This window comes from Aulostomus chinensis, chromosome 9 (assembly GCF_037954235.1).
Source record: "Aulostomus chinensis isolate RoL2024-O1b breed Wild chromosome 9, RoL_Achi_v1.0, whole genome shotgun sequence".
Classification (NCBI taxonomy): Eukaryota; Metazoa; Chordata; class Actinopteri; order Syngnathiformes; family Aulostomidae; genus Aulostomus; species Aulostomus chinensis.
The window spans coordinates 28,100,126-28,122,396 of record NC_141328.1 but is presented as its reverse complement, the minus strand read 5'-3'; the positions used below and the strand labels follow the sequence as shown (position 1 = coordinate 28,122,396).

General features: G+C 47.7%; 3 protein-coding genes across 3 annotated transcripts in view; all 3 read right to left on the bottom strand.

Moving 5' to 3' along the window:
• Positions 1 to 5,730: 5,730 nt before the first annotated feature.
• hoxc8a (homeobox C8a) lies at positions 5,731 to 9,735 on the bottom strand. The gene is made up of 2 exons (XM_086214830.1): positions 8,988 to 9,735; positions 5,731 to 7,748 (listed from the first exon to the last, which is right to left on the bottom strand). Exons 1-2 carry the CDS (start codon positions 9,421 to 9,423, stop codon positions 7,432 to 7,434), a joined length of 753 nt encoding a protein of 250 aa, XP_086070956.1. The 5' UTR covers positions 9,424 to 9,735; the 3' UTR covers positions 5,731 to 7,431.
• Positions 9,736 to 13,709: 3,974 nt separating this feature from the next.
• On the bottom strand, positions 13,710 to 15,874 carry hoxc9a (homeobox C9a). The gene is made up of 2 exons (XM_086212806.1): positions 15,186 to 15,874; positions 13,710 to 14,076 (listed from the first exon to the last, which is right to left on the bottom strand). The coding sequence occupies exons 1-2, from the start codon at positions 15,727 to 15,729 to the stop codon at positions 13,832 to 13,834; spliced, it is 789 nt and encodes a 262-aa protein (XP_086068932.1). The 5' UTR covers positions 15,730 to 15,874; the 3' UTR covers positions 13,710 to 13,831.
• A 6,383-nt stretch (positions 15,875 to 22,257) lies between these two features.
• hoxc10a (homeobox C10a) overlaps positions 22,258 to 22,271 on the bottom strand; it is a 4,123-nt gene continuing 4,109 nt past the window's right edge. The window contains exon 2 of the mRNA XM_086212805.1: positions 22,258 to 22,271. This exon is cut by the window's right edge and continues 1,318 nt beyond it. The gene's annotated coding sequence lies outside the window, so the exon portion shown is untranslated.

Genomic DNA, 22,271 nt, shown 5'->3' with positions numbered 1-22,271 from the left:
ATGAAAAAGTCTGAATATTTAAAAGATCACTTGAGTTTTTCTTGAAATCAAATAACATAATTCAATTATTTTTGCTTTACCCCCCCCCCCCCCCCCCAACTCAGGCTTTCTGCTGCTTAAAAGTTGAGGTTGTAAATAAAAGCTGAGGAGTGAAGCCGGCGCGAGGGGAGCAGCGGGCTGGAATGCGGCAGAAGTTCCGCCAGTGTGCAGAACCAGAGGCTCCTTCTGCCCTCCTGGTTTTTAGTGTTTTATTGCAGCCCGGCTGGACAATCAAATGCGCGCGGCTTTTGATGCGGAGACGCCGTTTGGTCCCGCATTTTCTCTGCGGGGATTTAACCACCGCCGACGAACGCAAAACACGTGAGACGTCCGAGGAGGGAAAAAGCAGCCCAGCCTCTTAGGAGCTGCAATTCATAATTAGCACATTCATAGCCGCGCCTTGTTACTCCCATGAATATTCAAACTATTATTATTGTTCCATGCATATTATAATTATTATTATAATTATTATTATTGTTATTATTATTATTACTATTATTACTACAGTGAGGGTCGCTGGCACCAGCTGTCCTGTCCTGCTTCAGCCGCAGCCTCCGTCCCCTGCTGAAGGCCTGGCCCACGCAGCCTGCAGCCGTGCGGGGCCGCTCTGTAACCCCGCAGCATTCCTGCGGTCACACGTCAGAATCCTGCACCCCGGCATCGCCCGGGCTGCGCGCTGCGGGGCCTGAGAGACCCCTGCATGATCGGCCCTGATTAAAAACATATCGAGGGAGGTTACAAGCCCCCTGAGCTCGCTCTCCTTCTCTTCTAGCCGACTAATCAGGAGTAATTCACGCGCTAACAACGCCGAGCCCTCTGGAAGCTTCGCCGTCGCCCAATTATGTCCGGAAGTGTTCGACTTTATGCTCGTTAAGCACTCGGGAAACTGTTGCCCAATGAGCGCGTGTTGATCCACACGTCATAAATTATGACCATTAGTGGGGCAATTTTTTTCTTCTTTTTTTTTTGCCCTGTCGGGATTCGTAAGCGAGCTTCTAAATGTGGTGATGCGGACAGATTCACGACCTGCTGGAGTTTTATGGAAGCGACGCTCTGCAGACGAGACTGCAGGGCACAACAACGGAGGACAAAGATTTACCCAGCAAGCAAATGGCATAACATTAAATACCCTCCCTCTCTCTCTCTCTCTCTCTGCAGACGCAGTGTTGGGCAACAGTGGACGTGCACATCGATGTTTCACAAGGGGGAAGGAAAAAAAAACCCCAACAACAACAACAACAACAACAACAACAGCAACGAGTGTAATCGTAGGTTAGAAGTCTTTGCAGGCTTCCGAGCACGAGGCTTTGGCCCAATAATTATGTTTTACAAGACTGGAGCTCGGGACTGTTGAGCTTCAGCAGGGGACAGAAACCCATGAAAATATTGTCTCTGCACAGACGGTAAAAAAGAAAAAAGAAGGAGCTGTGAGGGAGGGGGGGAGAGGGCTACACACACACACACACACACACACACACACACACACACTCTCTCAGGCTGGTTTCTCCTCTGTGCTGTGTGATTCTGTCTCATATTCTGTCAGGCCGCCTCTGATGGAACGTGAGCAGCGGAGCTGGAATGCGTCCGCTGACAGTTTTGCACGATTCATTTGATTTGCATCGATACTTGATCTCTTGTCACTGCTGATCTGAATGATACTGATGGCACCACGTGATTATTTCAGCTGTCAATAAAGAAAAACATCAGCCTCCATCTTATGACGTCGTCAGTGATTATGTCACACCTTAAACACCCCCCCCCCCCATCCTCCTCCTTTTCTAAAAGGTGACAACGTAGAAACACAACTCGTAGCCAGGAGTGCATCATTTGGGTCAGCTGACATCCGCAGTGAGCAGCCGAGAGCCAGCAGCCATAAACAACAACCAGGCTCCCTCCATCCACACCGCCCACTTCCACATGCCACACTTCTGGTCGCTAGGGGGCACTGCCGGGAGATACCAGCGCCTTAGTGGGTACATATGGCGGTGTGTGTGTGTGTGTGTGTGTGTGTGTGTGTGTGTGTACTTCAGAGCAAAACAGACTGTTGGCAGAGGCGGAATCAAACACGTGACATCGAGCAGGCTATGAAATCCAGGATGAGCGGACACCAGCCAGTCGTGACCTTAGTCAGTTTACCAGCAGCAGGTAGTTTCACCAAAAACCCAGAAAGAGAGAGAGGGACATAGAGGGGGGGGGGGGAGAGAGAGAGAGAGAGAGAGAGAGAGAGAGAGAGAGAGAGATGGTGGTGGTGCCTTCAATGACCCACTCAGGTGCCGCTACAGCAGCTAACAGCCACAGCCGCTGTGAGGCTTCAGCAGCAGCCTCCCACAGGTCAGGTCACTACTATACACAACACACACCTCACGCTCCCCCAGCGACACACACACACACACACACACACACACACACACACACACACACACACACACACACACACACACACTCTAGTCTGCATCATTTTCAGCCCAGAAAGCGCCAGCTGATCGTCACACACACACACACACACACACACACACACACACACACACACACACACACACACACACACACACACACACACAAAACCTCAAAAGCAGGAATGAGGAAAAGAGAAGCGCGTCTTACCTCCGCAGCTCTCCAGCGGTAGCAGCAGCTGAGGGGAGCAGCACCTCACACCCCCCGGTGCTCGGCTCGCATCCAGACGGGCAGCAGCTCGCGGAGGCCGGCCGCTCCTGTGCGCTGGGGGGGGAAGCGTTCTCTTCGGCTTTGCTTCTTTATCTCCCCGGTCGCGGCTCTACTGCCTCCGAGGGGATAAAAGCAGGCAGCGGCGGGTAGACGCGGCGACATGTCCTGAAGATCCCTCTGTCAGGAAGTCGGAGATCGGAGGAATATCACATGAGTCAGCGCCCCCCCCACAAAAAATAATAATAATAGAGCCTGCAATGGTTTTTAATTTTAAGAGTAAAGAATAAAGAGGTTTCTACGCCCCAGCTTGGTCTGCTGCTGATACAAGGGAAGGACCAGAGAATAGACAACAGCATAAAGTTCATGTTCATAGAGCGTGTGCCACGTGGCTCGCCGCAGCCAATCACAGGAGGGATTCAGTCGTAAACTTTTATTACTCAGCTGTAAATTTCTCCCTTTAACAACCAGGAATGTTTGCACCCATCTTTCCCTTTCTGTTTTTTACGCCTGCACAAAACTAAAAATGGCCACATGTGAATGTGGAGCGGGGGAAGCAGAAACGTCCCGTTTGTCACAGTTTCGACGAGTGTTGTCAAAAAAAAAATATGACAGTTCCCCTGGTGGACGAGGCGTTCACGTACCGGAGCCGGAGGGAAATAGGAAATAAACGTGTGTGCGTGAGAAAGAGAGGGAGGTGAGGCGAGGGAGAGCCAGCAGAGCCGCGACTCATTAAACTAAAGCTTCTTATTCAGTCCTTTAACCGCTGACGGTCCTGGATTCACCAGACAGGAACGTCCAAACCTCCTCCACCCAGGGAAGATCCAGGTGCGCGCCTTCATTCCACTCGTTGATATTAATGTTGAATAAATAAATAAATAAATAAATGAATAAATAAATAAGTGAAAAGCCAACAGAGAAAACTCGGCACAGTGGCAATCAAACCTTTGGACAAAGATTCATCATAGGTTGTAAATCTGGTTCAACCTTTCAACAGGAGCTGCGAGTCCCACCGCCAGTAAAAGGGCTAAAATTACAACTCTGAAAAATACTGACATAAATTTTATATCCTGGATGTACAAGCGGCTGCCTGTGAGCTGCTAGAACATTTCTTCACCTGCTGCAGAAAGTCTATATTTCACTGAAATACCGTCTGACATTTACACATTCATGAAGAGAGGAAAAAAGAAGCAGAAGAAGAACGAACAGCAAATCATCTAATCTCGTAGTAACACGCGGGTTGATGCAGAGCAAGCTCTCGCGCTTTTTATAGTACAAATACTTCAGTAATTAAAGGATATTCTGGAGTGCTGCTACCTACGTGAGCGAGCAGCGCAGGCCGGGATCTCCTCACTGAGCCCCCGACAGGAGACGCAGAGCCATCCGGGCCGCGCCTTTACACCACCAATAAAGTTTACAGCAGGTACACTAAACTTTAGTGGTGATGTCGACCCTCTGGTAGAAGTATGCACACACAAAGGGCTCATCTGGGGGCTGTATTGCTGTGACATCCGGAATTCTCTCAAGACTTCAGGCAGGCAAACAGAGGAGTAAACACGCGGAGGGAGAGGGAGACGCGGCGCGCTGACGCAACACTCAAGGAAAGAAAAAACACAACAACAACCGAATTTGGGCCAAGTGGTTTGGTGGGTCAGGTCAAAGAAAAATACCACAACAAAAATAAAATAGTTTGTGTATGAAAGAGAGAAATCTGAGATCAGTGGTTCAACTTCCTCCTACTTGAAACATTCGTTTCTATTTCATTCGTTTACGCCGCTTCAGATGTCATCGATCAACTCTGAGCTGGTTTTTCTCCGCCGCTAAGTTCGTGTCACGGGAGGAAATCAGAAATGAAGATTATTTACTGACTATTTTTTTAAACTTTTTCTTTTTTCTCTTTTTGGTTTCTTAAGAAAACTCGGTGCAGCGTTGGAGCCCATAGAAGTTATAAAGTAAACAAATTGAATTTGATTTTTAGGAGACGGACAGCGTTGACCAGAGGAGGGACCCCCCCGGACGGTGTGACGTCCTTCCCGGGGAAATCTTTCCACCCGCAGCGTCTCGTGTGCCCGTTAAACGGATCATTTCCACTTGGCACCGACGGTGCAACCGATCAGGAGAAAAGCAGCAACAACAGACGCGCCTTTAAATAATTCAGCTGCAGGACACCGAGCCACGCGCAGAGACAATACTGCTAATTATTACAGATCTGAAGCTGCCAGCGATGGAGGAGACACAGAATTACAGCAGAGGGGAAGAGCTGCTTTTGGGGCCTTGAAACTCAAAATTTTTTATATGAATAAATAAAAAAAAATCCCTTTAAAAAACTAAAATAATGGAGGAATCGTGTTGGAAACAGCAGGAGGAGGTCAAACGACATCAATGTACAAACTGGCTTCATATTCTAGGAATGCAATCAACGCTCCAGATATTTTATGTAAAATTAAAATAAAACCTTTGTGATACTTCAGGTTTTTCTGAGATTTTCTGCTCACTTTAAGCGTCGGAGAGCAGCAGGAGCAGCCGGCGAGGCACCGGATGTTACCTGCGCTTGGCTTGGCGCGTTCGCTTTGATTGGGAGACTCCGGTGATTTCCGGTGGTTTGTCTGGACCAGCACCACCTCGCGCGCATCCTCCCGGGAGCCTGGGTCTGATTACTGACGTGACACCGGCAGATGTTGGTTCGTCTCGCTGCTAACAGCCATCACTCATCCCGAGCTTCATTAAAAAGCTCCGTCCTCCCGGAAGAGAGGAAGTTTCTTATTAAAAGGATGAATCAAACGCGACCCCGGGCTCGGGAGCCCGCTGAGCGCGAGGCCAGCAGCCGCTCCTGGAGGTGCGCGGACTCCCCTGCAGACGCGCCGGGCGGTTTTTAATCGGTGGAAACTTTTAAATTAGAACTTGAGTCAGACGCGCCCCTCCAACCCCCCCGCGGCAGATGTTTTTTTTTTTTAGGACTGAAAATCAGAGCATCATCAAAAAACATCACGTCACCTTTCTTTTGTGTGTGTGTGTGTGTGTGTGTGTGTGTGTGTGTGCTGATTGTTCTGAATATTTGTCCATAATTGCCTCTGGAGGTCACGTGATAGCCGCTCAGTCCTGAATGCTTCCGGACCGGTTTGGAATTTATTAGAACAAAAACTCTCACGTGGAGAAGATGAAAAAAAAAAACAAGAAGAAGAAGAAGAAGAAGCAGAACAAAAAAAGGTGTAAAACCCTAAAACAAATGACTGTGGGAGAGCCGGATGTGTGTGTGTGTGTGTGTGTGAGAGAGAGAGAGAGTGTGTGTGTGTGCGTGAGAGAGAGTGTGTGTGTGTTAGGTTTGGAAAAACTGAAAAAATAAAACCAGCAGAAGCAGAGGTGATTGTGAGCCATCTTGTTTATTGGTGGTTTTACATCAACATGGCGGGGGACACACAGTTCCGTCTTTCACAGGAGAAACACCAGGAAACGAGCATATTTGTTAACATCAATATATAACAAGACGTACATAAAGATTATATTCAGTGCAAAACAACTACGCTATGTCACCAGCACATTAAAATAAAAAAAAACAAACCAAAAAAAAACTCTTTACTTTAAAATCGTCTGTAATTGTAGCAGGTATTTTATCATACACAGTAAATGTGCGTCATAGGCAGTTTTAGTTGTTGGGGAATAGCTTGCGATCAAGTCAGAGCGATGCCACAAGTGTGGCACAGAAATTCTGCAAAGGCAAGGCTCTGGGTTTAGGTAGTGCCGTGGTACAATCTCAAAATGGTTCGCTTGGCTTGGAGCTAATTGTCTTCCCAAGACTCACAAGAAAAAAATAATTGTCTTCAACAAGTGTACATCGTATATTGGGTAAATGCTACATACATAACTTAATAATATAAGGTCGATATAGAACACTTTTTTATTTTAAAATTAAAACCATATGAAATCTCTATATTCAGAAATCTCTATTGCAATTTCCCCAGGTTTAGGTAGCATCAAAGGATTTCAAACGATTGCATTTCCCTGGTAAATCCTAGAAAAAACGAAGTCTGAGGAGCTCGCGGCTCTCGGCGGGCCACTCGCGCGGAAACGAGTAAAACAGTAACGATAACAATAAGAATAATCATAATAATAAAAGGTGGTGGCGGTGGTGGTGGCGGTGGCGGTGCACGGGGGCCGGGGGCCGGCGCGACTGCTGCGATGAAGTCGGAACACTCACTACTAAGTTACGAGCCTGCACGAGGGGGACGCTCGGCTCCTGCAGGCTCTCGTCTATTTACAACGCAGGTTGGTTGGTCAAGTTGAGAGGTTTGTGGCTTTTTTTTGTCGCTGTTTTTTCGCTGTGGTTGTTCTTTGGAATATCATTCGAAAGCAAATTTTGCCCAAAGAAAAACAGCCACAGCCATTTTCCATCTCACACGCGGATTCGTTGATTTCCCTTTTTTTGTGTCTAGTTTCGTTTTTTCTCGCGAGGGCGACAGTGCTCTTCAGGGTCAGAATTTATTTTTGCTGAAATTCAAATCAGGTTGTTTTTTTTCTTCGTCTTCTTGATAATCGTGAGAGGGGAGAAATTTGCCTTTTGACAGGAATATTGGTGGGATTCCTTTTCCCTCTTGACAAAATGAAAGGGTGGTCGTAAAGTTGACGCTCTCTGCCTCCTTGTGACTCTTCCTCTGTTTGAGAGACCTCTCTCTCTTTCTTTTCTCTCCTTTTTTTCTCTTTTTAAGCCATATAACCATAAAAAGGACCATAAAATCACTCCTTGGCCTCCTCTTTCTCTTCCGCTTCTTTCTCCTCTCCCTCTTCTCCTTCACCGTCCTCGTTGCCCTCTTCCTCCGCCTCGGCTTCAGCTTCTCCTCTCTGACCCGGAAATTTGTCTTTGTTGTTCTCTTTTTTCCACTTCATCCTCCTGTTCTGAAACCAGATCTTCACCTGCCGCTCGGTGAGGCTCAGGGCGTGGGACACCTCGATCCTTCTCTTGCGGGTCAGGTAAGGATTGAAGAGAAACTCCTTCTCCAGTTCAAGAGTTTGGTAGCGACTGTAGGTTTGTCTCCCGTTCCGTCTTCCTGGGGCTGCGATCAAATAAAGCCAGAGGTTAGCCGGACTGAGAACAAAAAAAAAAAAAAAAAAAAAAAAAACCCCACAAGTGGACATTAAACTTGTTTGGTCTCTAAATTCTTCCTGTGCTCGTGCAGCCACGTGGAGGGAGAGAGAGGGCCGCCCTCATTAAGGAGCGAATCACTTCAAATCTCTCAGATTTTCACCTCAACTCAACCACAGAAGCAATTAAAGGAAGAATTTGTTAAATTTCAGCCCTGGAAGCCAACCGCCGCGGTCAGCTGTCACTCCTTCATTTATTGAGGTGGGGTGGGGGTGGGGGGACAATTACCAGTCTATATTGACCGGAAACACACAAATTACCCTCGTTTATAATAGCAGGCCGTATGTGAAGACCAGCACGTGCTTCTATCCTAGCCTGGTTCTTAATTTGCAGTGAAGGACTGAGGGTTTTCAAGCTGTGGTCCTCACGAGCAACAGGCCCTACACACAGCAGATTATCACACTCACACACACTTTTACTCACACACACACACACACACACACTCAGGAGGAAAATAAGACTAGAATGAAAAGTATGAGGAGGGGGAGGTAAAGACAAGGCAGCAGTCCAGCAGCAGACGGGGACAGACCAATGATGGACAGGTATAAAAGCAGCCTACACCTGTGTGGGCTCGTGCAGGCTGATAGCCTTGAACACTGATCTGGGTGAAATGGGCTGTGGGGGGTGTGGGGGGTGTCTACTAAGCCTTGATGGTGGAGGCTCTACGGGCCACGTTGGGCCTGTGGCTCAAATAATCCCCTCAAACCCTTTAAACTCAGAATAACTGGTTAAGTTTCAGCTACCACCCCCCCCCCCCCCCCAGCTGCATGCTGTTGGTGTATGTTGCACCAGCAGTACTCCACAGTGCGACTTATTCACCCCCACACCTCTCCTCTCTATAGTACATTAAGAGTTTGTGAAATATCTTATGAGACCGATAATTGAGCTGCAGGCGCTGCTGTCAGGCTCAGCAGCAGCGGCCCGGCAGCTCCGGCCGCGCCGGGCCGCTGCTGCTGAGCCCGGCTGAAGGCTCCCCCATCATCTTAGTAAAGAGCTTAATAGTTAAGAGAGACACTCCTGTTTATGTGACACACATTCACCACAAGCAGGGGCAGACACTGACACACACACACTGACACACACACTCACACACTCCAGCGGACACACGGAGCGACACAGAAAGAATAGGAAATAATGATATGGTTCTGACCGTGGGGTCTCATCCAGGGGAACATAAGACTGGGAGAGGAGTTTTGATTTAAGTGGCCTTGTCCGTCTCCGGGGTTAGAGCTGCTCGACGATTTACAGTCTGGGTATTGCGCGAGGCTCGCGTCTTGCTGGGCACCATAAAGCGTTTGCCTCGGAAGAGCTTCATATCCATAAAATTTCGTCGCGTCTCCGTGGCAAGCCAAAGCGCAGGGGTTTTGCTGGTATCCCGGGTTGGAGATCCCCGTGGTTCCGTGGTGGAAAAAGTCCTGCACATGATGGGACGGGTGCTGAAAGCCCGGCGCGGCTGCTCCGGGTCCGTAAACCAGCGTGTGGCTGCGGGCGACGCTTTGTGGAAACCTGCAGTCGTAGTAAGTTGGCTCCAGTGACTCGCCGCCTTTGTACTTGGAAAAAAGAGGGTTAACAAAATAGGAGCTCATGTTTAGATAGCATCAAGCAGACGGGCTCTCCGCGGCAGAATATCTCCTTTAGGATGATGGCAGCCTTTTGTTTAGTCCCAACTCGCACAGCGCACACAGACAGACAAACCGGAACTAGGAGAAACGCTGCCCCTTTGGACAATCTACGGCAGCTCACTCTCTCTGAGCCTTTCCTCTCGCCGGGTTGCTCTCTCAGACTCTTCTCCTCCAGCGTTCGCAGGCTCAAACCCGGCTCATGGCGCGTGCTTTCAGTGTGGCTTATCTAAAGTTAACGCTGGCGTGCTCCGCCGGCTCAGCCACAGACGCTGCTCTTTTCTTTCTTTTCCTTTTTTTTAACTTCCCACCCCAACAACCACCCCCACCACCACCACCACCACCAGCGCGCCCCCCCTCCCCCTCCCCCCCCCCCACTCCTTCATCTTTCCACGACCGGTCAGACGCGGGCCCTCTACGTGTTTATCCACCTTGAGGACCGAACTCGTCACAGCCAGCAGAACCCGGGAGGCTTGAAACGCGATCAGCGTTCATCACCGGGCGCCGGTTATCAGCTGATCAATGCAGTTGTGAAATGATTCAAATACAATGGAACATGGCGCCTCTGCGCTCTCCTGGATTTATGGTGGATCTTATAGTCTTTAGGTGGAGGTTCTGAAGAGTGTGTGTGTGTGTGTGTGTGTGTGGTGGGGGGGGGGGGGTGCGTTTGCCCTCTCAGGCCCTTCTGAAGGTTACACTCCAGTCTAGCAGCTGACCTCCACTGGGTGAAGCACTGGGAAGCTGCTGGGAATCTCAATGTTCCGTTAAAAACCAAAACTTCAAGCACAAAATAAAAATAAAATCAACACAGAAGCTGTGGTCACGCAAACGTTATAATTTGATTCTAAATCAGACAAAACCTCCTCGAGCAAACGGGCCTGGGGGGGGGGGGGGGGGGGCACATGCACGCACACAAGCCGCTGTAAAACACCGACACACGCAAACACCAACAGGACCCGTGAATGGTAGGTGCCACCGACTGACCCCGTAAAACCGGGGAGGATAAATCTCCCCACGTGGAGGAGTTCATAAAATTTCTTTTTCTTTTTCTTTTTTACATTGAGGATATTTAGCTGCAATCAGCGCGTGCAATTCCCTGCTCAATAGTTGTCGAGTCGCCCCCCCCCCCCCCCTCTCCAAATATGCCACCGAGGTTTTGTGGAGCCACTGACGTTTTATACACATCATCGTAAAATATGAAAGGCGCGCGGGGCGAATTTATAGACCTTTCACACTCAATAAATATGCAGATTGCCAATCACTGTTGCACACACACTTCCAGGGGCTCAGACCCCGGTTCTGATTTTACAACCCTCAAATATTAATGCAAATGAGCCGGGCGCTGTTTGAGATTTTAACAGTGCAGGTACTTTATTATTATCATTATTATTATTATTATTATTGGAACTATCATTATTATTCCTAATGAAATAAATGATTTGCTGTTGTATTTAATTATGTTGTTCTCGCTGTCAGGGTTGCTGTTTATTGTGCTGATTTTATGACGTCAATGATAATGTTGCTAATAAAGAATTATTTACATTTCTGCCATTTTTCTGGGTGGTTTGTTGATGATTTGTTTGGTTGAGTTATTAATTCTGTCCAGTTTATTCTTTATTATTATTATTATTATTATTATTATTATCATTATTATTATTATGATGATTATTATTATTTCCACGTTGATAGTTATTTCCTAACATGAATACATAAATCTAAGGAATTTTAATAATAATTTTAATAGGGAATTTTATAATTATTGCTGCAGTCTTCTCATCAAAACTACAAAGACTCTGTAGCAAATAATCTTGTTAATATTAAAAAACAAAAACAACAACAATAATAACAACAACCGCTCTGACGCACGCGCTCTCAGACATCAAGACGTTTGTTTTGTCAAAAAAAAAAGGAAAAAAAAAAAGGGAAAATCTCAAACTCCAAACGAACCCAGGAATTAGCAGCAGAACACAAACCCACGAGGGAGAAAACAGAAGTCATTAAAATAAACGGTATTCATCCGCCGGGGTGGTGTGTGTGTGTGTGTGTGTGTGTGTGGGGGGGGGGGGTCCTGGGCTTACACAGCTCGCGATGAATGAACATGTCTGTCATTTTGTCATCGATAATGTTACTCTTCATTTTTCAGCCCAGCCACAAACCAGAGAAGCAGCCCCTCACACACGGCAGCACTCAAAACGTGGACCAACAGCGTCATCTAGTGTTGACATGTTTCCCTGAACCTGCTGGAATCCACCAATCAGGAGCAGCTGGCATGTGGACAGAATGAGCCCCCCCCCCCCCCCCCATTTGTCCAGATCTAGTTAGGAGTCCCTCTTTTCTTTTTCACTTAAATTAGGAAGAACTGGAGCACCATCAACAGCGCCCGCGCGCCCCGTTCTGCAGCAACATCGGCCTCCAGCTCGTAGTCACGCACAACCACTGTTGACAGTTTCCCATCTGACCGGAGGACTCATGTGATGAAGCAAGGGGGGGGGGGGGGGCTGCAGCGGCCGGCCATCAGGAGAAAAGCCCCCACGAACGGCGCGCGCGCGCGAACGAGTCCTCCACCACCGTCCATTACAACCATAAAGTAATTTAGCCCAGACGTCTAGCCAGCGAGTCGAGTTCTCTTTGTTGGTCTGCATTTGAGACAAACAGCCGAGCTCCAACAGGGGCTGTAAAACTGGCATTTCTGCCTGAGCCGAGCGGAAATGCACTGGATCGGGCTTTGAAACTGCAGCATCCTGCCTTTATTGTTTGGCACCACAAAAAGGCAATTTAGACCCATCCCAGGAAACAAACGCGAGGCCTGAGAAATCCTCTCACTCCGAGCCTCTGATCCCGGGGCCGCGGCTGCTGCGGACAGAACCCTCACAACCCGCCATCCAATCAACTTCCTTAGGAGAAAAGAATAAATAAAGGAATAAAATTCCAGTGGAAATTATTGCTCAGCAATGACAGACTACGTGACGTTTGTGCAAATGTTTTTTTTTTGGGGGGGGGGGTTTGAAAAGGTAGCACGCGGTCACGCTGGGTAAACAGGAACGAAGGCCTCGCGTGTTTTTGCTTTTATTCGGTTGTTATGTGAGTAAACGAACCGCAGCGCTGCTTCTCAGCAACACGCAGCAAACATCGCGCCAGGGAGAATTATTTAGCTAAAAGCGGTTTTTATTATTTTTGGAGAAGCGTCATCCGGGACAGCACGGCCGTTTCTCTTCATTTGATCCAGTTAGCCCTAAATATTTGGGTACGACACGTAGCGCGTGACGGACACGCCAGAGAGGGAGAGCTGAGGCCCAAACACAGCAAAGCAACATTTCAAATATGTTTGTCTCAGGTTTGAAAGGTTTTTGGACCTCCAGGTCGGCAGAGGCACAGCAGGAACGGCCGCTCAGAACACGGAGTTCTGTTCAGAAACACGCGGCCTGGTCGTTCAGCTGCCCATCAGCGAACATCAGAGCCTCGACGCCATAGCAGGACAGGACAACACCCATCCTGCAGTATAGCACTCTAAAAACACTAATATTGCAATATTAACACTCCAAGAACACCAATACTGCATTACTGTCACTCAAAACACCAATAATGCAGTATTAGCACGCTAAAAACACCAATACTACAATATGAACACTCAAAAACCCCAATATTGCAATATTAACATTAAAAAACACTAATATTGCAGTATTAGCATTAAAAAGCACCAATATTGCAGTACTGGCGCTCAATGAAACGCCAGTCGTGGCCGACGGTGCTTCGTCAGGCCCTCGGGCGCCGATCCGCCTCGAGCCAGAATGAAGACAGACTCCAGCGGTCAGTGGTTAAGTTTATATTTGCAGAGATCGATATCTACACTGCTAGTTGATCTGGTAGGATACAGTCAAAGGAAAAGATACACAAATACAACGACTACCACAAAAAAAGACCAAAAAAATGCAGGACAGACAGAAGCAGATGGTTTCCTCCTCGACAAAATACTACACCTGCACAGCAACGCACGAGGCAAAGGAACACGTAGGAACATAAATTATGAGTTTGTGAAATTCAAAAGAATTCAAGTATATACTTCGGAAGGTTCATGACGCATCCAAACTGTACTTGTATAATTTCTCTTACAAAAAAACGACAAAAACAAAAACAACAACAACAACAAAAACAATAAAAGTACTTTGAAGTGAAAGTAAAGACTAGCTGGTGAACTTGCGTTCTTTCTTCTCTTTAATTCATTTAACTGACACATAAATGTGCATTTGGAAAATATCACTCAAACAGTCTCGAAGTTATGGTTAATAAAAAATCCAACTGATAAATATGGAGCCGGTTTCGTCTGTGCTGTCCACGTGTCCCGGTGGTCGGTGGCGGCTCGCGGCTGCTGCCCGCATCATTGCTCCTTGCTGTCGCTCTTTTCTTTGTTCATTTTCTTCATCTTCATTCGCCGGTTCTGAAACCAGATTTTGACCTGCCGCTCGGTCAGATTCAGGACCCTGGCCACCTCGTACCGGCGGTCTCTAGTCAGGTACATATTGAACAAAAACTCCTTTTCCAGTTCGAGAGTCTGGTACTTGGTGTAAGGACACCGCTTCTTCCTCGTGGAGCGGGCGTGTATCCAATTTGCCACCGGGTTATCTGCGAATAAAACACCACATTAATAATAGCAGGGCCTAAAAATATCAACAACAGCAACAATATTAATAAGAATAATGACGACGATGGTGATAATCATAATCATGATAATAATAATAATAATAAGAAGAACAATAATAATAATAATAATAATAATAATAATAATAATAATAATAATATTCTCCATGCTGCAGGAGTTCAACTAGAATTCAGGTTTTGAGCTGCAACTGTGACAAACGTCCAAATGAGCCTCTTGGCTCAAACCATGACGGCTGAAAACTGAAGCAGAAGCCGGTCAACCCTCTACAGGGGAGAGACTCAGCTTCAGGCTCTCCGAGCTCGCACCGGTTTGCTTCCGTGTCCCCCTTAACTTGCGAGCAACGTCGTAAAATTCTCAATGCGCTTATTCACTTTATTGGCCCATAAAACGGCCCCGCGGTTCAAGCCTTTACAGGTCCGCGGTGAAAGTCCTGAGTCCCTACATTCCTCAAGTTGGCCGGTGGAGTCATGTGAATGTGTTTTGGACTGATAGGTGGGGTGGGGTGGGGTGGGGGGATTTTCATATGCATATCCTCTTCTCATTATTATGAGGGTGAATTATGTCCTTTGCAGCTGGGGGATAAATGAAGCCAAAATGTGGCGTTTGCTGTCTCGATGGGCCTGAACACAACCCAGGACTGAAGGTCGGTTCACCCGAGGGTCTGCTGTGCCCTGCAGATGCATGAGGTCAAAATATGGCCATAAAAGCACCGTACAGCATTTAATGGTGGATATTGGTTCAGATATCGGCTCAGGACTTAAAAGAGCACCTTGCGTGGTGTTTTTGTGTTACGGGATATCCCTCCGAACGCGGCGTCTTCCTGAGGGTTTGAGTCCATGTTTACAACCCCGTCTGGTTTTACAGCCCCAATATTAGCCTGGTAGCGTTTGTCTTTTATAGTTCCTAAAGCTATCTCCCAGCAGAGGCAATTCAGAGCCGAGCTGCAGAGGGAGGGGGTGAAAGAGAATAATTTCCCCTCATGCAGGATGTTAAAACGCTTCTAAGCAAAAGCGGATTTAAACAATCCCAAACTTCCACCCGGTTGTAAAAGACTGTAGGAGCTTGAACTTACTGGGATCCAGCTCCGGCTTCTCCTCTTTATGCTTCCCTGAAGCCAGCAGCTCCGACTCCGGGGAAGGGATACTCTGCAGCGTCTTGTCCCGCATGTCAGCAGATGAGCAGTACAGATAATCCGTGTATGTCCGTCCGCTGGAGCCGAGGCACTCGCCGGCTCTGTGCTCCTGAAAAGCGTCGGGCTTCAGCCCGTAGTGCCTGCCGTTCCCCGGGTAGCCGTGGAAGGGCACAGCTCCTGATATCGGCTCCAGCCATGAGCGCATGTACCTCGAGTCTGTTCCTAAGTGAGGTTGGTGACTGTATGGATGATAAACCACTGATGACTGGGAGTGTACGGGGGCCCAGGAGGTGGAGAAGACGGGTGGTTTGGGTGCGAAGCTGCAGGAGGGATAGTCGCCACACTCCGGTACTAGGGACGTCGGACGCGGGCCGGATGGGTGCGAACCAGGCGCCGAAAACCGAGTAGCAGCAAGGACATCTTCGCTCTCATGGTTGATCAAGGAATCCACATAATAATTACTTATGGGACCCGTGGTCGACATGTCGAAGCCTCCCCGACTCTTTTACATGCATCCGATTATTATATGGAGTGTATGTGTACTTTTTTATCTAGCCATAGAACAATCAAGGCAGGTAATTATTTCTCAACGCTTCCCTGGCTGCTATTGGCTCCCACGCCGACACGTGATTATATTTACCCCCACAAAAATTGTACAGTGGATCAATGCGCCACTTATCCCAGGATACCGAGGCACTTAAATCGGATTAAAGAATGAGCTCCCCTCTCTTCCTGTCGGGCGCGTCGGAGGTAACTTCAACAGCCGCGTTTCTTTAGAGATAAAAAGCCTCTTTGTTGTGCCAAGACTGGATCTTTTTTCTTTCCAGACGCAGTGCAGACCTGCGCACACCGCGTCTGAAACCGAGCGAGGCACTATTTGATGATGTAATCAATCTCTGTCTGGGAAAAGCCTCCCGAAGCCACATGTTACCGCCGTGGATAATATTACAGATCCGAGTGTTTATTGAACCGTCGCCGCGTCTCATCTGGATCGAACCCGTCCGATCAGTGGAGGCTTTAGGAGCTTCTGCTGGAATGTTGCTGTTTATTTGCTAGCAGGGAGGGAAATTCTGAGCAGCAGCAGCTGCATGTGAGGGAGGGAAGTCAAAATCCGAGATCTTCCAACAATAAAGTTCGCACTGTTATTACTTTAAAAGAGGTTCGCAGCAGAGGGAATGTTTCCTAACCGGGCCGCGCGGTGATAGCAAAGGAGGGTTCGGATTCTTGACTCGCAGCCCACTACGACGGCTATATTCGGCTCGTGGCCGTTCATGTTTTAATGCCCATCAATAAATTTTAACGAGGACCATTTGATTGTTCATAAACGTGTCGTTAATAAGCCTGCATCCCGAGTTCCTCACTCCACATAAAACCACCACTGTGCGTGTGAAACAGCTCCTGTGAACCAGAGGCCGAGCCGGGGAAGGGAGGCGGCGGACCAGGGGAGTAAAAAGGTTCGTTAAAGGTCGAGCTGGAGGGGAGCTTTGATAGAGGGATGCTCGTGCAGCCCCGTGTGCAGCTCAAAGCAGGCGTTCCCCGGTTGCTGCCCGCCGCTGACCGGCTGGGAGACAACCGGCAAGCAACCGAGCTTCACCGGCAGCAGCAGCAGGACACTCGGACCCTCACCCTGCACACACACACACACACACACACACACACACACCTTCCAAAACACAAAGCAAAAATAAAGACAAAAAACACGATTTAAGGTGTAAACAAACCGCGGGAGGATCGCCAGGGGCGGTGGCGCGTGCCCCATCCAACACCAGGACCCCCATCTTTATTTATTTATTTTTTTGGTTTATTTTTTATTTATTTTATTTTTTGGGCGTTCTGGACTCTTCGGTTCCCCTGAAGCCAGCAGCCGAACGTCTCACCTCACAGCCACGTGAACGGCACCGAGCCCAGATGTATGACATCAGAGCGATTTTCCCCCAACCGTTTTAGGATCGTTGTAACACAAGTCGAATTAAGTCTGGGCTAATTAGTGACGTCATTTGATCCCAATAGCTTGGCGGTGACAAAAAAAAAAACTAAAAACAGCTGCATTTGGGGTTTTGTTTTTCCTTTTTTTCCCCCCCAGGAGCGCGTCTGTAGCCGTTAAACCAGTAAACGGGCCCGCTTCCAGCCTTGCTTCTCGGTCTCACATTCGCCTGTCAAAACCTCATTTATCAGAATTCTTTTTTTTGGGGGGGGGGGGGGGCTTCTTTTTTTTTTTGCAACATCCGATTTAAATTAGTTTCAGCTCAGTGTTCCACATTCGGTGCGTGTACCGTAATTCCACAGCTACGTGAGCACGGAGCATTTAGAGCTACACATTTGAATTTGCTGCACTAAAGGTTTACAAGGAGGGGGCGAGAGGGGGAGAAAAAAAACAATGGTCAGGAGTTAAATGACGCACATTTAATCACAATAATAATATAAAAAAACAGGCAGGCAGAAACATTGAAACATAAATACAACTGACGCTGCCGATGGGAAAACTGCTCACGCAGCACTGAAACCACTGGAGCAGCGACGTCAGCCTCCCGCGAGCTGCACAAACGCGTCAGTTCGGTCACCACTCGGACTTCCAACCGCTCACTTTGTGTTACAGTTGTTTTAATTACATTTCACGTCACTCGGGGCTTCCCCGGTCACTCCTACGTGCGTCTATTTCCATCAGAGGGCCGCGGATAAACGCGCGACGTGACCTACATCTGCGGGGAGAGTCCTCGCGCTGCTCGTGCTGCCTTCGTGTGTGCGCGCAAACGTGTTTATGCGTGTAGGAAATTATTGAGGCGAATAAAATGACAAGTTCCTCCCCGCCCAGGTGAATTGTGCGCTACCTGGGCACGTTTCAATTGCTACTAAAGCTTGTCTTTGTTTTGTTGTGATATTATTTTTTTATTTTTGTAATTTTATTCTCTTGTTTGCTCGTCACGGCCACAGCAGCTGCTTTATGATGATTTTAGCAGAAGAAACCAGGCTTTGTTGCATCGCTACACACCGCCTACTTTATATTTTACACACACACACACACACACACACACACACACACACACACACACACACACACACACACACGTACGGAAGAAAAAATAAATAGCACAGCGTTCTATGTTGTTCTCTTCTGTCACCAAAATTGATACTGTGGGAGAGAGCAGGAGCTCAAGTGAATCTTATTTATAGATCTGAAAATATCAATCACAGCTTTTGGTGAAGAGGTTTTCCCATCTGGAGGCTGCAGCGTTTGACCTCCTGCTCGGGTTTTGAGGTCGCACAGGGCTGCACCTTCAGACGTATAAATATCATTATAAATATAAATAAAATGATATTTCTGTACATGCAGCGCGGAGGAATGCAGGATTCGTCCTCCATCTCAAATATTACCTACCCAGTCCTCCACTAACCCTCCACATCTCTGCTCCCCCCGTTGCCAACCAGAGTTTTCTAAATCATAAAAAAGGAGAGCCGAGGCGGCTGGAGCCCGCTGGGCCGCGCTGACGCAGAGGACGCGGCTCCAGGGTGAAGCTGCATCTCGTAGCAGACACTGTTGTTTTTGTTGTCGACACATCAACTGCTTACACGCACACTTGAACGGTTGTATTTCAAATGGATGCCACAGGACCCGAATGAATAGATAAATAAAACCAAACAGTAAATTGTAGTTCATGGACGCTCTCGCGCAGCCGCAGTGCACTGACAGTTCACATTTATTTGAAATAATTTGATTGAAGATAAACAAAAATAAAAAAAACGTCCATAAACAACATGAAAGATAGAAATGATTTATTTTGGTAAAAGAGTTTTTTTTTAAATAACACCAATAAACTGGAGGAGGATATTTAGGTTATTGGTTTAGATAAATGGAAAATCAAATCAAGTGAAAAGACAAAAACAAGAGATAAAACATGAAGCGTCCTCTGGCTCATCCAATGTCACGAGAGCACAAGGAGCAGACGTCACATTGTCACCTGCGCGCCAAGGCCAGGACGTCACGTCTTATCCGTGACGTTTAAACGTCCAACTCACACCAGCCGAACCTGCCACCAGGTGAGACACTCAAGACAGAAGCAACATGCGGGTAGAAAGTTCCGCGTTTCACTCCTTCAGGTCGACGCTCTCGCTGACGTCAGTCCCTGATGACGTAGACGCCCGTTCTAACACCAAATCCTAGGTTCAATTTGAGTCAGGTGACATGAGGGCAATGTCCTAGGACCCCCCCCCCCCCCCCAAGCATCTGCACTCGTGACTTTACACCCCTGGTTCCCCTTCAAATTTGCCACCGGGCACGTTCACGCACGCGCTTCTGCGTCACGACATTTACCTTCCTGCTCGTAACGCTGCTCTGAAACCCAGGCCTCATTTTTAAGTTCTGGACGCAGCACACAGACGATCTGGACATGAACCTGCAAATTTAAAACAAATAAATAAATAAAGGGGGGGGGCTTGTTAAAACTGGAAATGAAAAACAGACGTCGCGCGCTTCCACCAGATTAGAATCAGCACTCAGCAACTTCTGGAGCGAGGCCTGGCGCGCGCGCTTCACTGGGAGGAAAATCCCCCCAAAAAAGTACTGGAAAGTACTGCATGAATACTCGCCGTGTTATCAGCTGGGAGGACACGACGTAAGAAGGACTGCAGTTACTGAATCACAGCGTTTGTCTCTCCGCTGGATTTTGCTTCTTGCTTCCACATACCCCCCCCCCCCGGCCTTTAAATTTTCAGGTGGTTTCAATAAAATGATGCATTTGTGCACATCTACATATTTCAGTCCACTGAGCTGTGACTCGCTTCTGATCTACATGTTATTTTTGCCTCGCGTGGGTTTTATATCCCTCCGCCAGCTCCGAACCCGCCACGTGAAGAGAACTAATCCCACCTCCATCCTCACCCTTCCAAAAAATATTAAAAAGAATTTAAATACAAAAAGACACTTTTATATAGGCTAGCTATTTGCTCTCACAATAATAATAATAATAATAATAATAATAATAATTCTTGTTATTATTATTATTGTTACTATAATATTATAATTTTTAAAAATAATAATTAAAAATAATAATGATAATGTTATAAAAAACAAATAATCCCCCCACCCCCCCGGACGTAAGGGAACATTCGAGCCGGTTCTCTTTCTCTGAGACTAAGACATGGATGTCAGAGAGAGGAGAGGCCGCCAGTGTTGTGCCACATCTTCAACCGTCCCAAGGAAGCGCCCGTCTGAAGGCTTCAGTTCCTGCGCGGAGTCACACGAGTGAAACAACCTGGTTTTATGCGTATATGGTTTTAGGGCGAATCCGCGGCTCTGCGGCTGTTTGCAGCGCTGTAAAGTCTTTGTCAGGGATGCATTCCTGGGGAGACACTCTTTCACCGAGCTGAATGAAAGTGACTTTGGATTCCAGACTGTCTCTTCCAGTTGCAGCGCCGCCAGGCAGGGAACTCGAGGGCAGTGGGACCAGTACAAACACTGGACTCCCGTGATGGAGAGGCTGCGCCGCCTCGTTGATGCTTCGCTTCAGGCGTTCCTGTTGTTTATTAATCAGCTGATCAACCTCAGAATCACACAAACCTGGTGCTTCATCAACGCAACCGAGCGTGACTGAGGCGGCGCGGCCTGCGAGCGGCCCGCTGGTGCTGCAATTATCCACAATTCAAATAAATTCGCGAATTATCCTGCAGCTTTAAGTTGTATTCACACAAAAAATAATGACAAAACCATGTTAAATCTGAAGTAATAATTAATTCTAATTTCAATCTCCTGCCTCGTGTCTAAACTGACCAAACAAAGGCAGTGAAAGCGCGCGAGCGTTTGTTAACAGGCCATAAAAATAATGACTTGAAATTTAAAAAAAAAAGAAAAGAAACCCCAGCAAATTAAAGTTTGAAGTTTAAAAATGAGCTGCGACGCGATTAAACTGAGATTCAGGAATTCTGCAGCGCGATGAGTTCACGCGATGCTTTTCAGGATGCATTATGAAAAATAAAATCACGGTTGTTTTTATGTGTGCAAAAGTTTCATTTAGAAATGAGCACAACAGACACATGTACTTTAAAATACAGTTTTTTGGGGAGGTGGAATGTGTCTCCCTCTGTCCCTCCATCTATCCATCCATGTGACAGATGCAGGCTCAAACTTTACCCCATGTTGTTTACAACCTATTCTCCTCCAGAGGCTTTTACTGCCGACCACAAAATAACAGCAAAGAAAGAAAACCTCTCTGTCCAAGTATCGCAGCCCAGTTCATTTACAATGCCATTTGCGGGGACCTGGGTGACTGGGGGGGGGGGGGGGGGGTAATTCAGCGGAAATTGTGCCCTTGATGAAGACGAACTGACGTAATCAAGGCAGTTTCTTGTTGCCGAGCCAGGAAGCCAACCCCAACAACATGAAACTACCTAAACCACGCTTCAGCTTCGCGCGAAAGGGGGTTAAAATCCTCGGAAAGGACAAAGCACGCAAGAAAAGAAAAGAAAACACACACAAGGCCAGAGAGGATTCAGCACCATCCAACACAGCGACACAAGGCGAGCACCAGCACAGGAACGCGGTCCAGCAGGCAGGCGACGCTCCCCGCCTGCCTGCTTACCCGCGCACGTTCTGACCCATTAACGCCGCCGCCGCGTCTCGAGGTGAGCCCGCTCTAATTCCTCCAGCAGCATTGTTGCAGCAGCGGCGGGCATAAATCAATAAACACAGGCACATTAGGAGCCCCCCCCCCCAACACCCACCCACACCCACACCCACATATATACATATATGTATATGAAGCCAAATATTCAGCAGCCAGCATCAGGCAGAAGGAGCAGAGCAACCAGCAGCGCTGGAGAACAACACACAACTTCTAATTAACCGCCGCCGCGGGCAGGCAGGCGTGCACGGTGCGTGTCACGGGAGCTGTCAAGCCAGCTCCCCTCACGGAGGAGCCAGAGAAGGAAATGAAAATATTACGTAAAAATCGAGTCCTACCTTAGCTGGCCTCCTGCAGACTCCTCCACGTGCTTCCCGCCCCGCTTGTTGTTGTTGTTGTTGTTGTTGTTGTT

Coding starts and splice junctions, on each gene's coding strand:
- hoxc8a (XM_086214830.1), bottom strand. CDS start 9,423: ATGAGCTCCTATTTTGTTAACCCTCTTTTTTCCAAGTACAAAGGCGGC. Junction 7,749..8,987: donor CCCCTGGATGAGACCCCACG/GTCAGAACCATA, acceptor ATTTGATCGCAG/CCCCAGGAAGACGGAACGGG.
- hoxc9a (XM_086212806.1), bottom strand. CDS start 15,729: ATGTCGACCACGGGTCCCATAAGTAATTATTATGTGGATTCCTTGATC. Junction 14,077..15,185: donor GAAGCCGGAGCTGGATCCCA/GTAAGTTCAAGC, acceptor TTTTATTCGCAG/ATAACCCGGTGGCAAATTGG.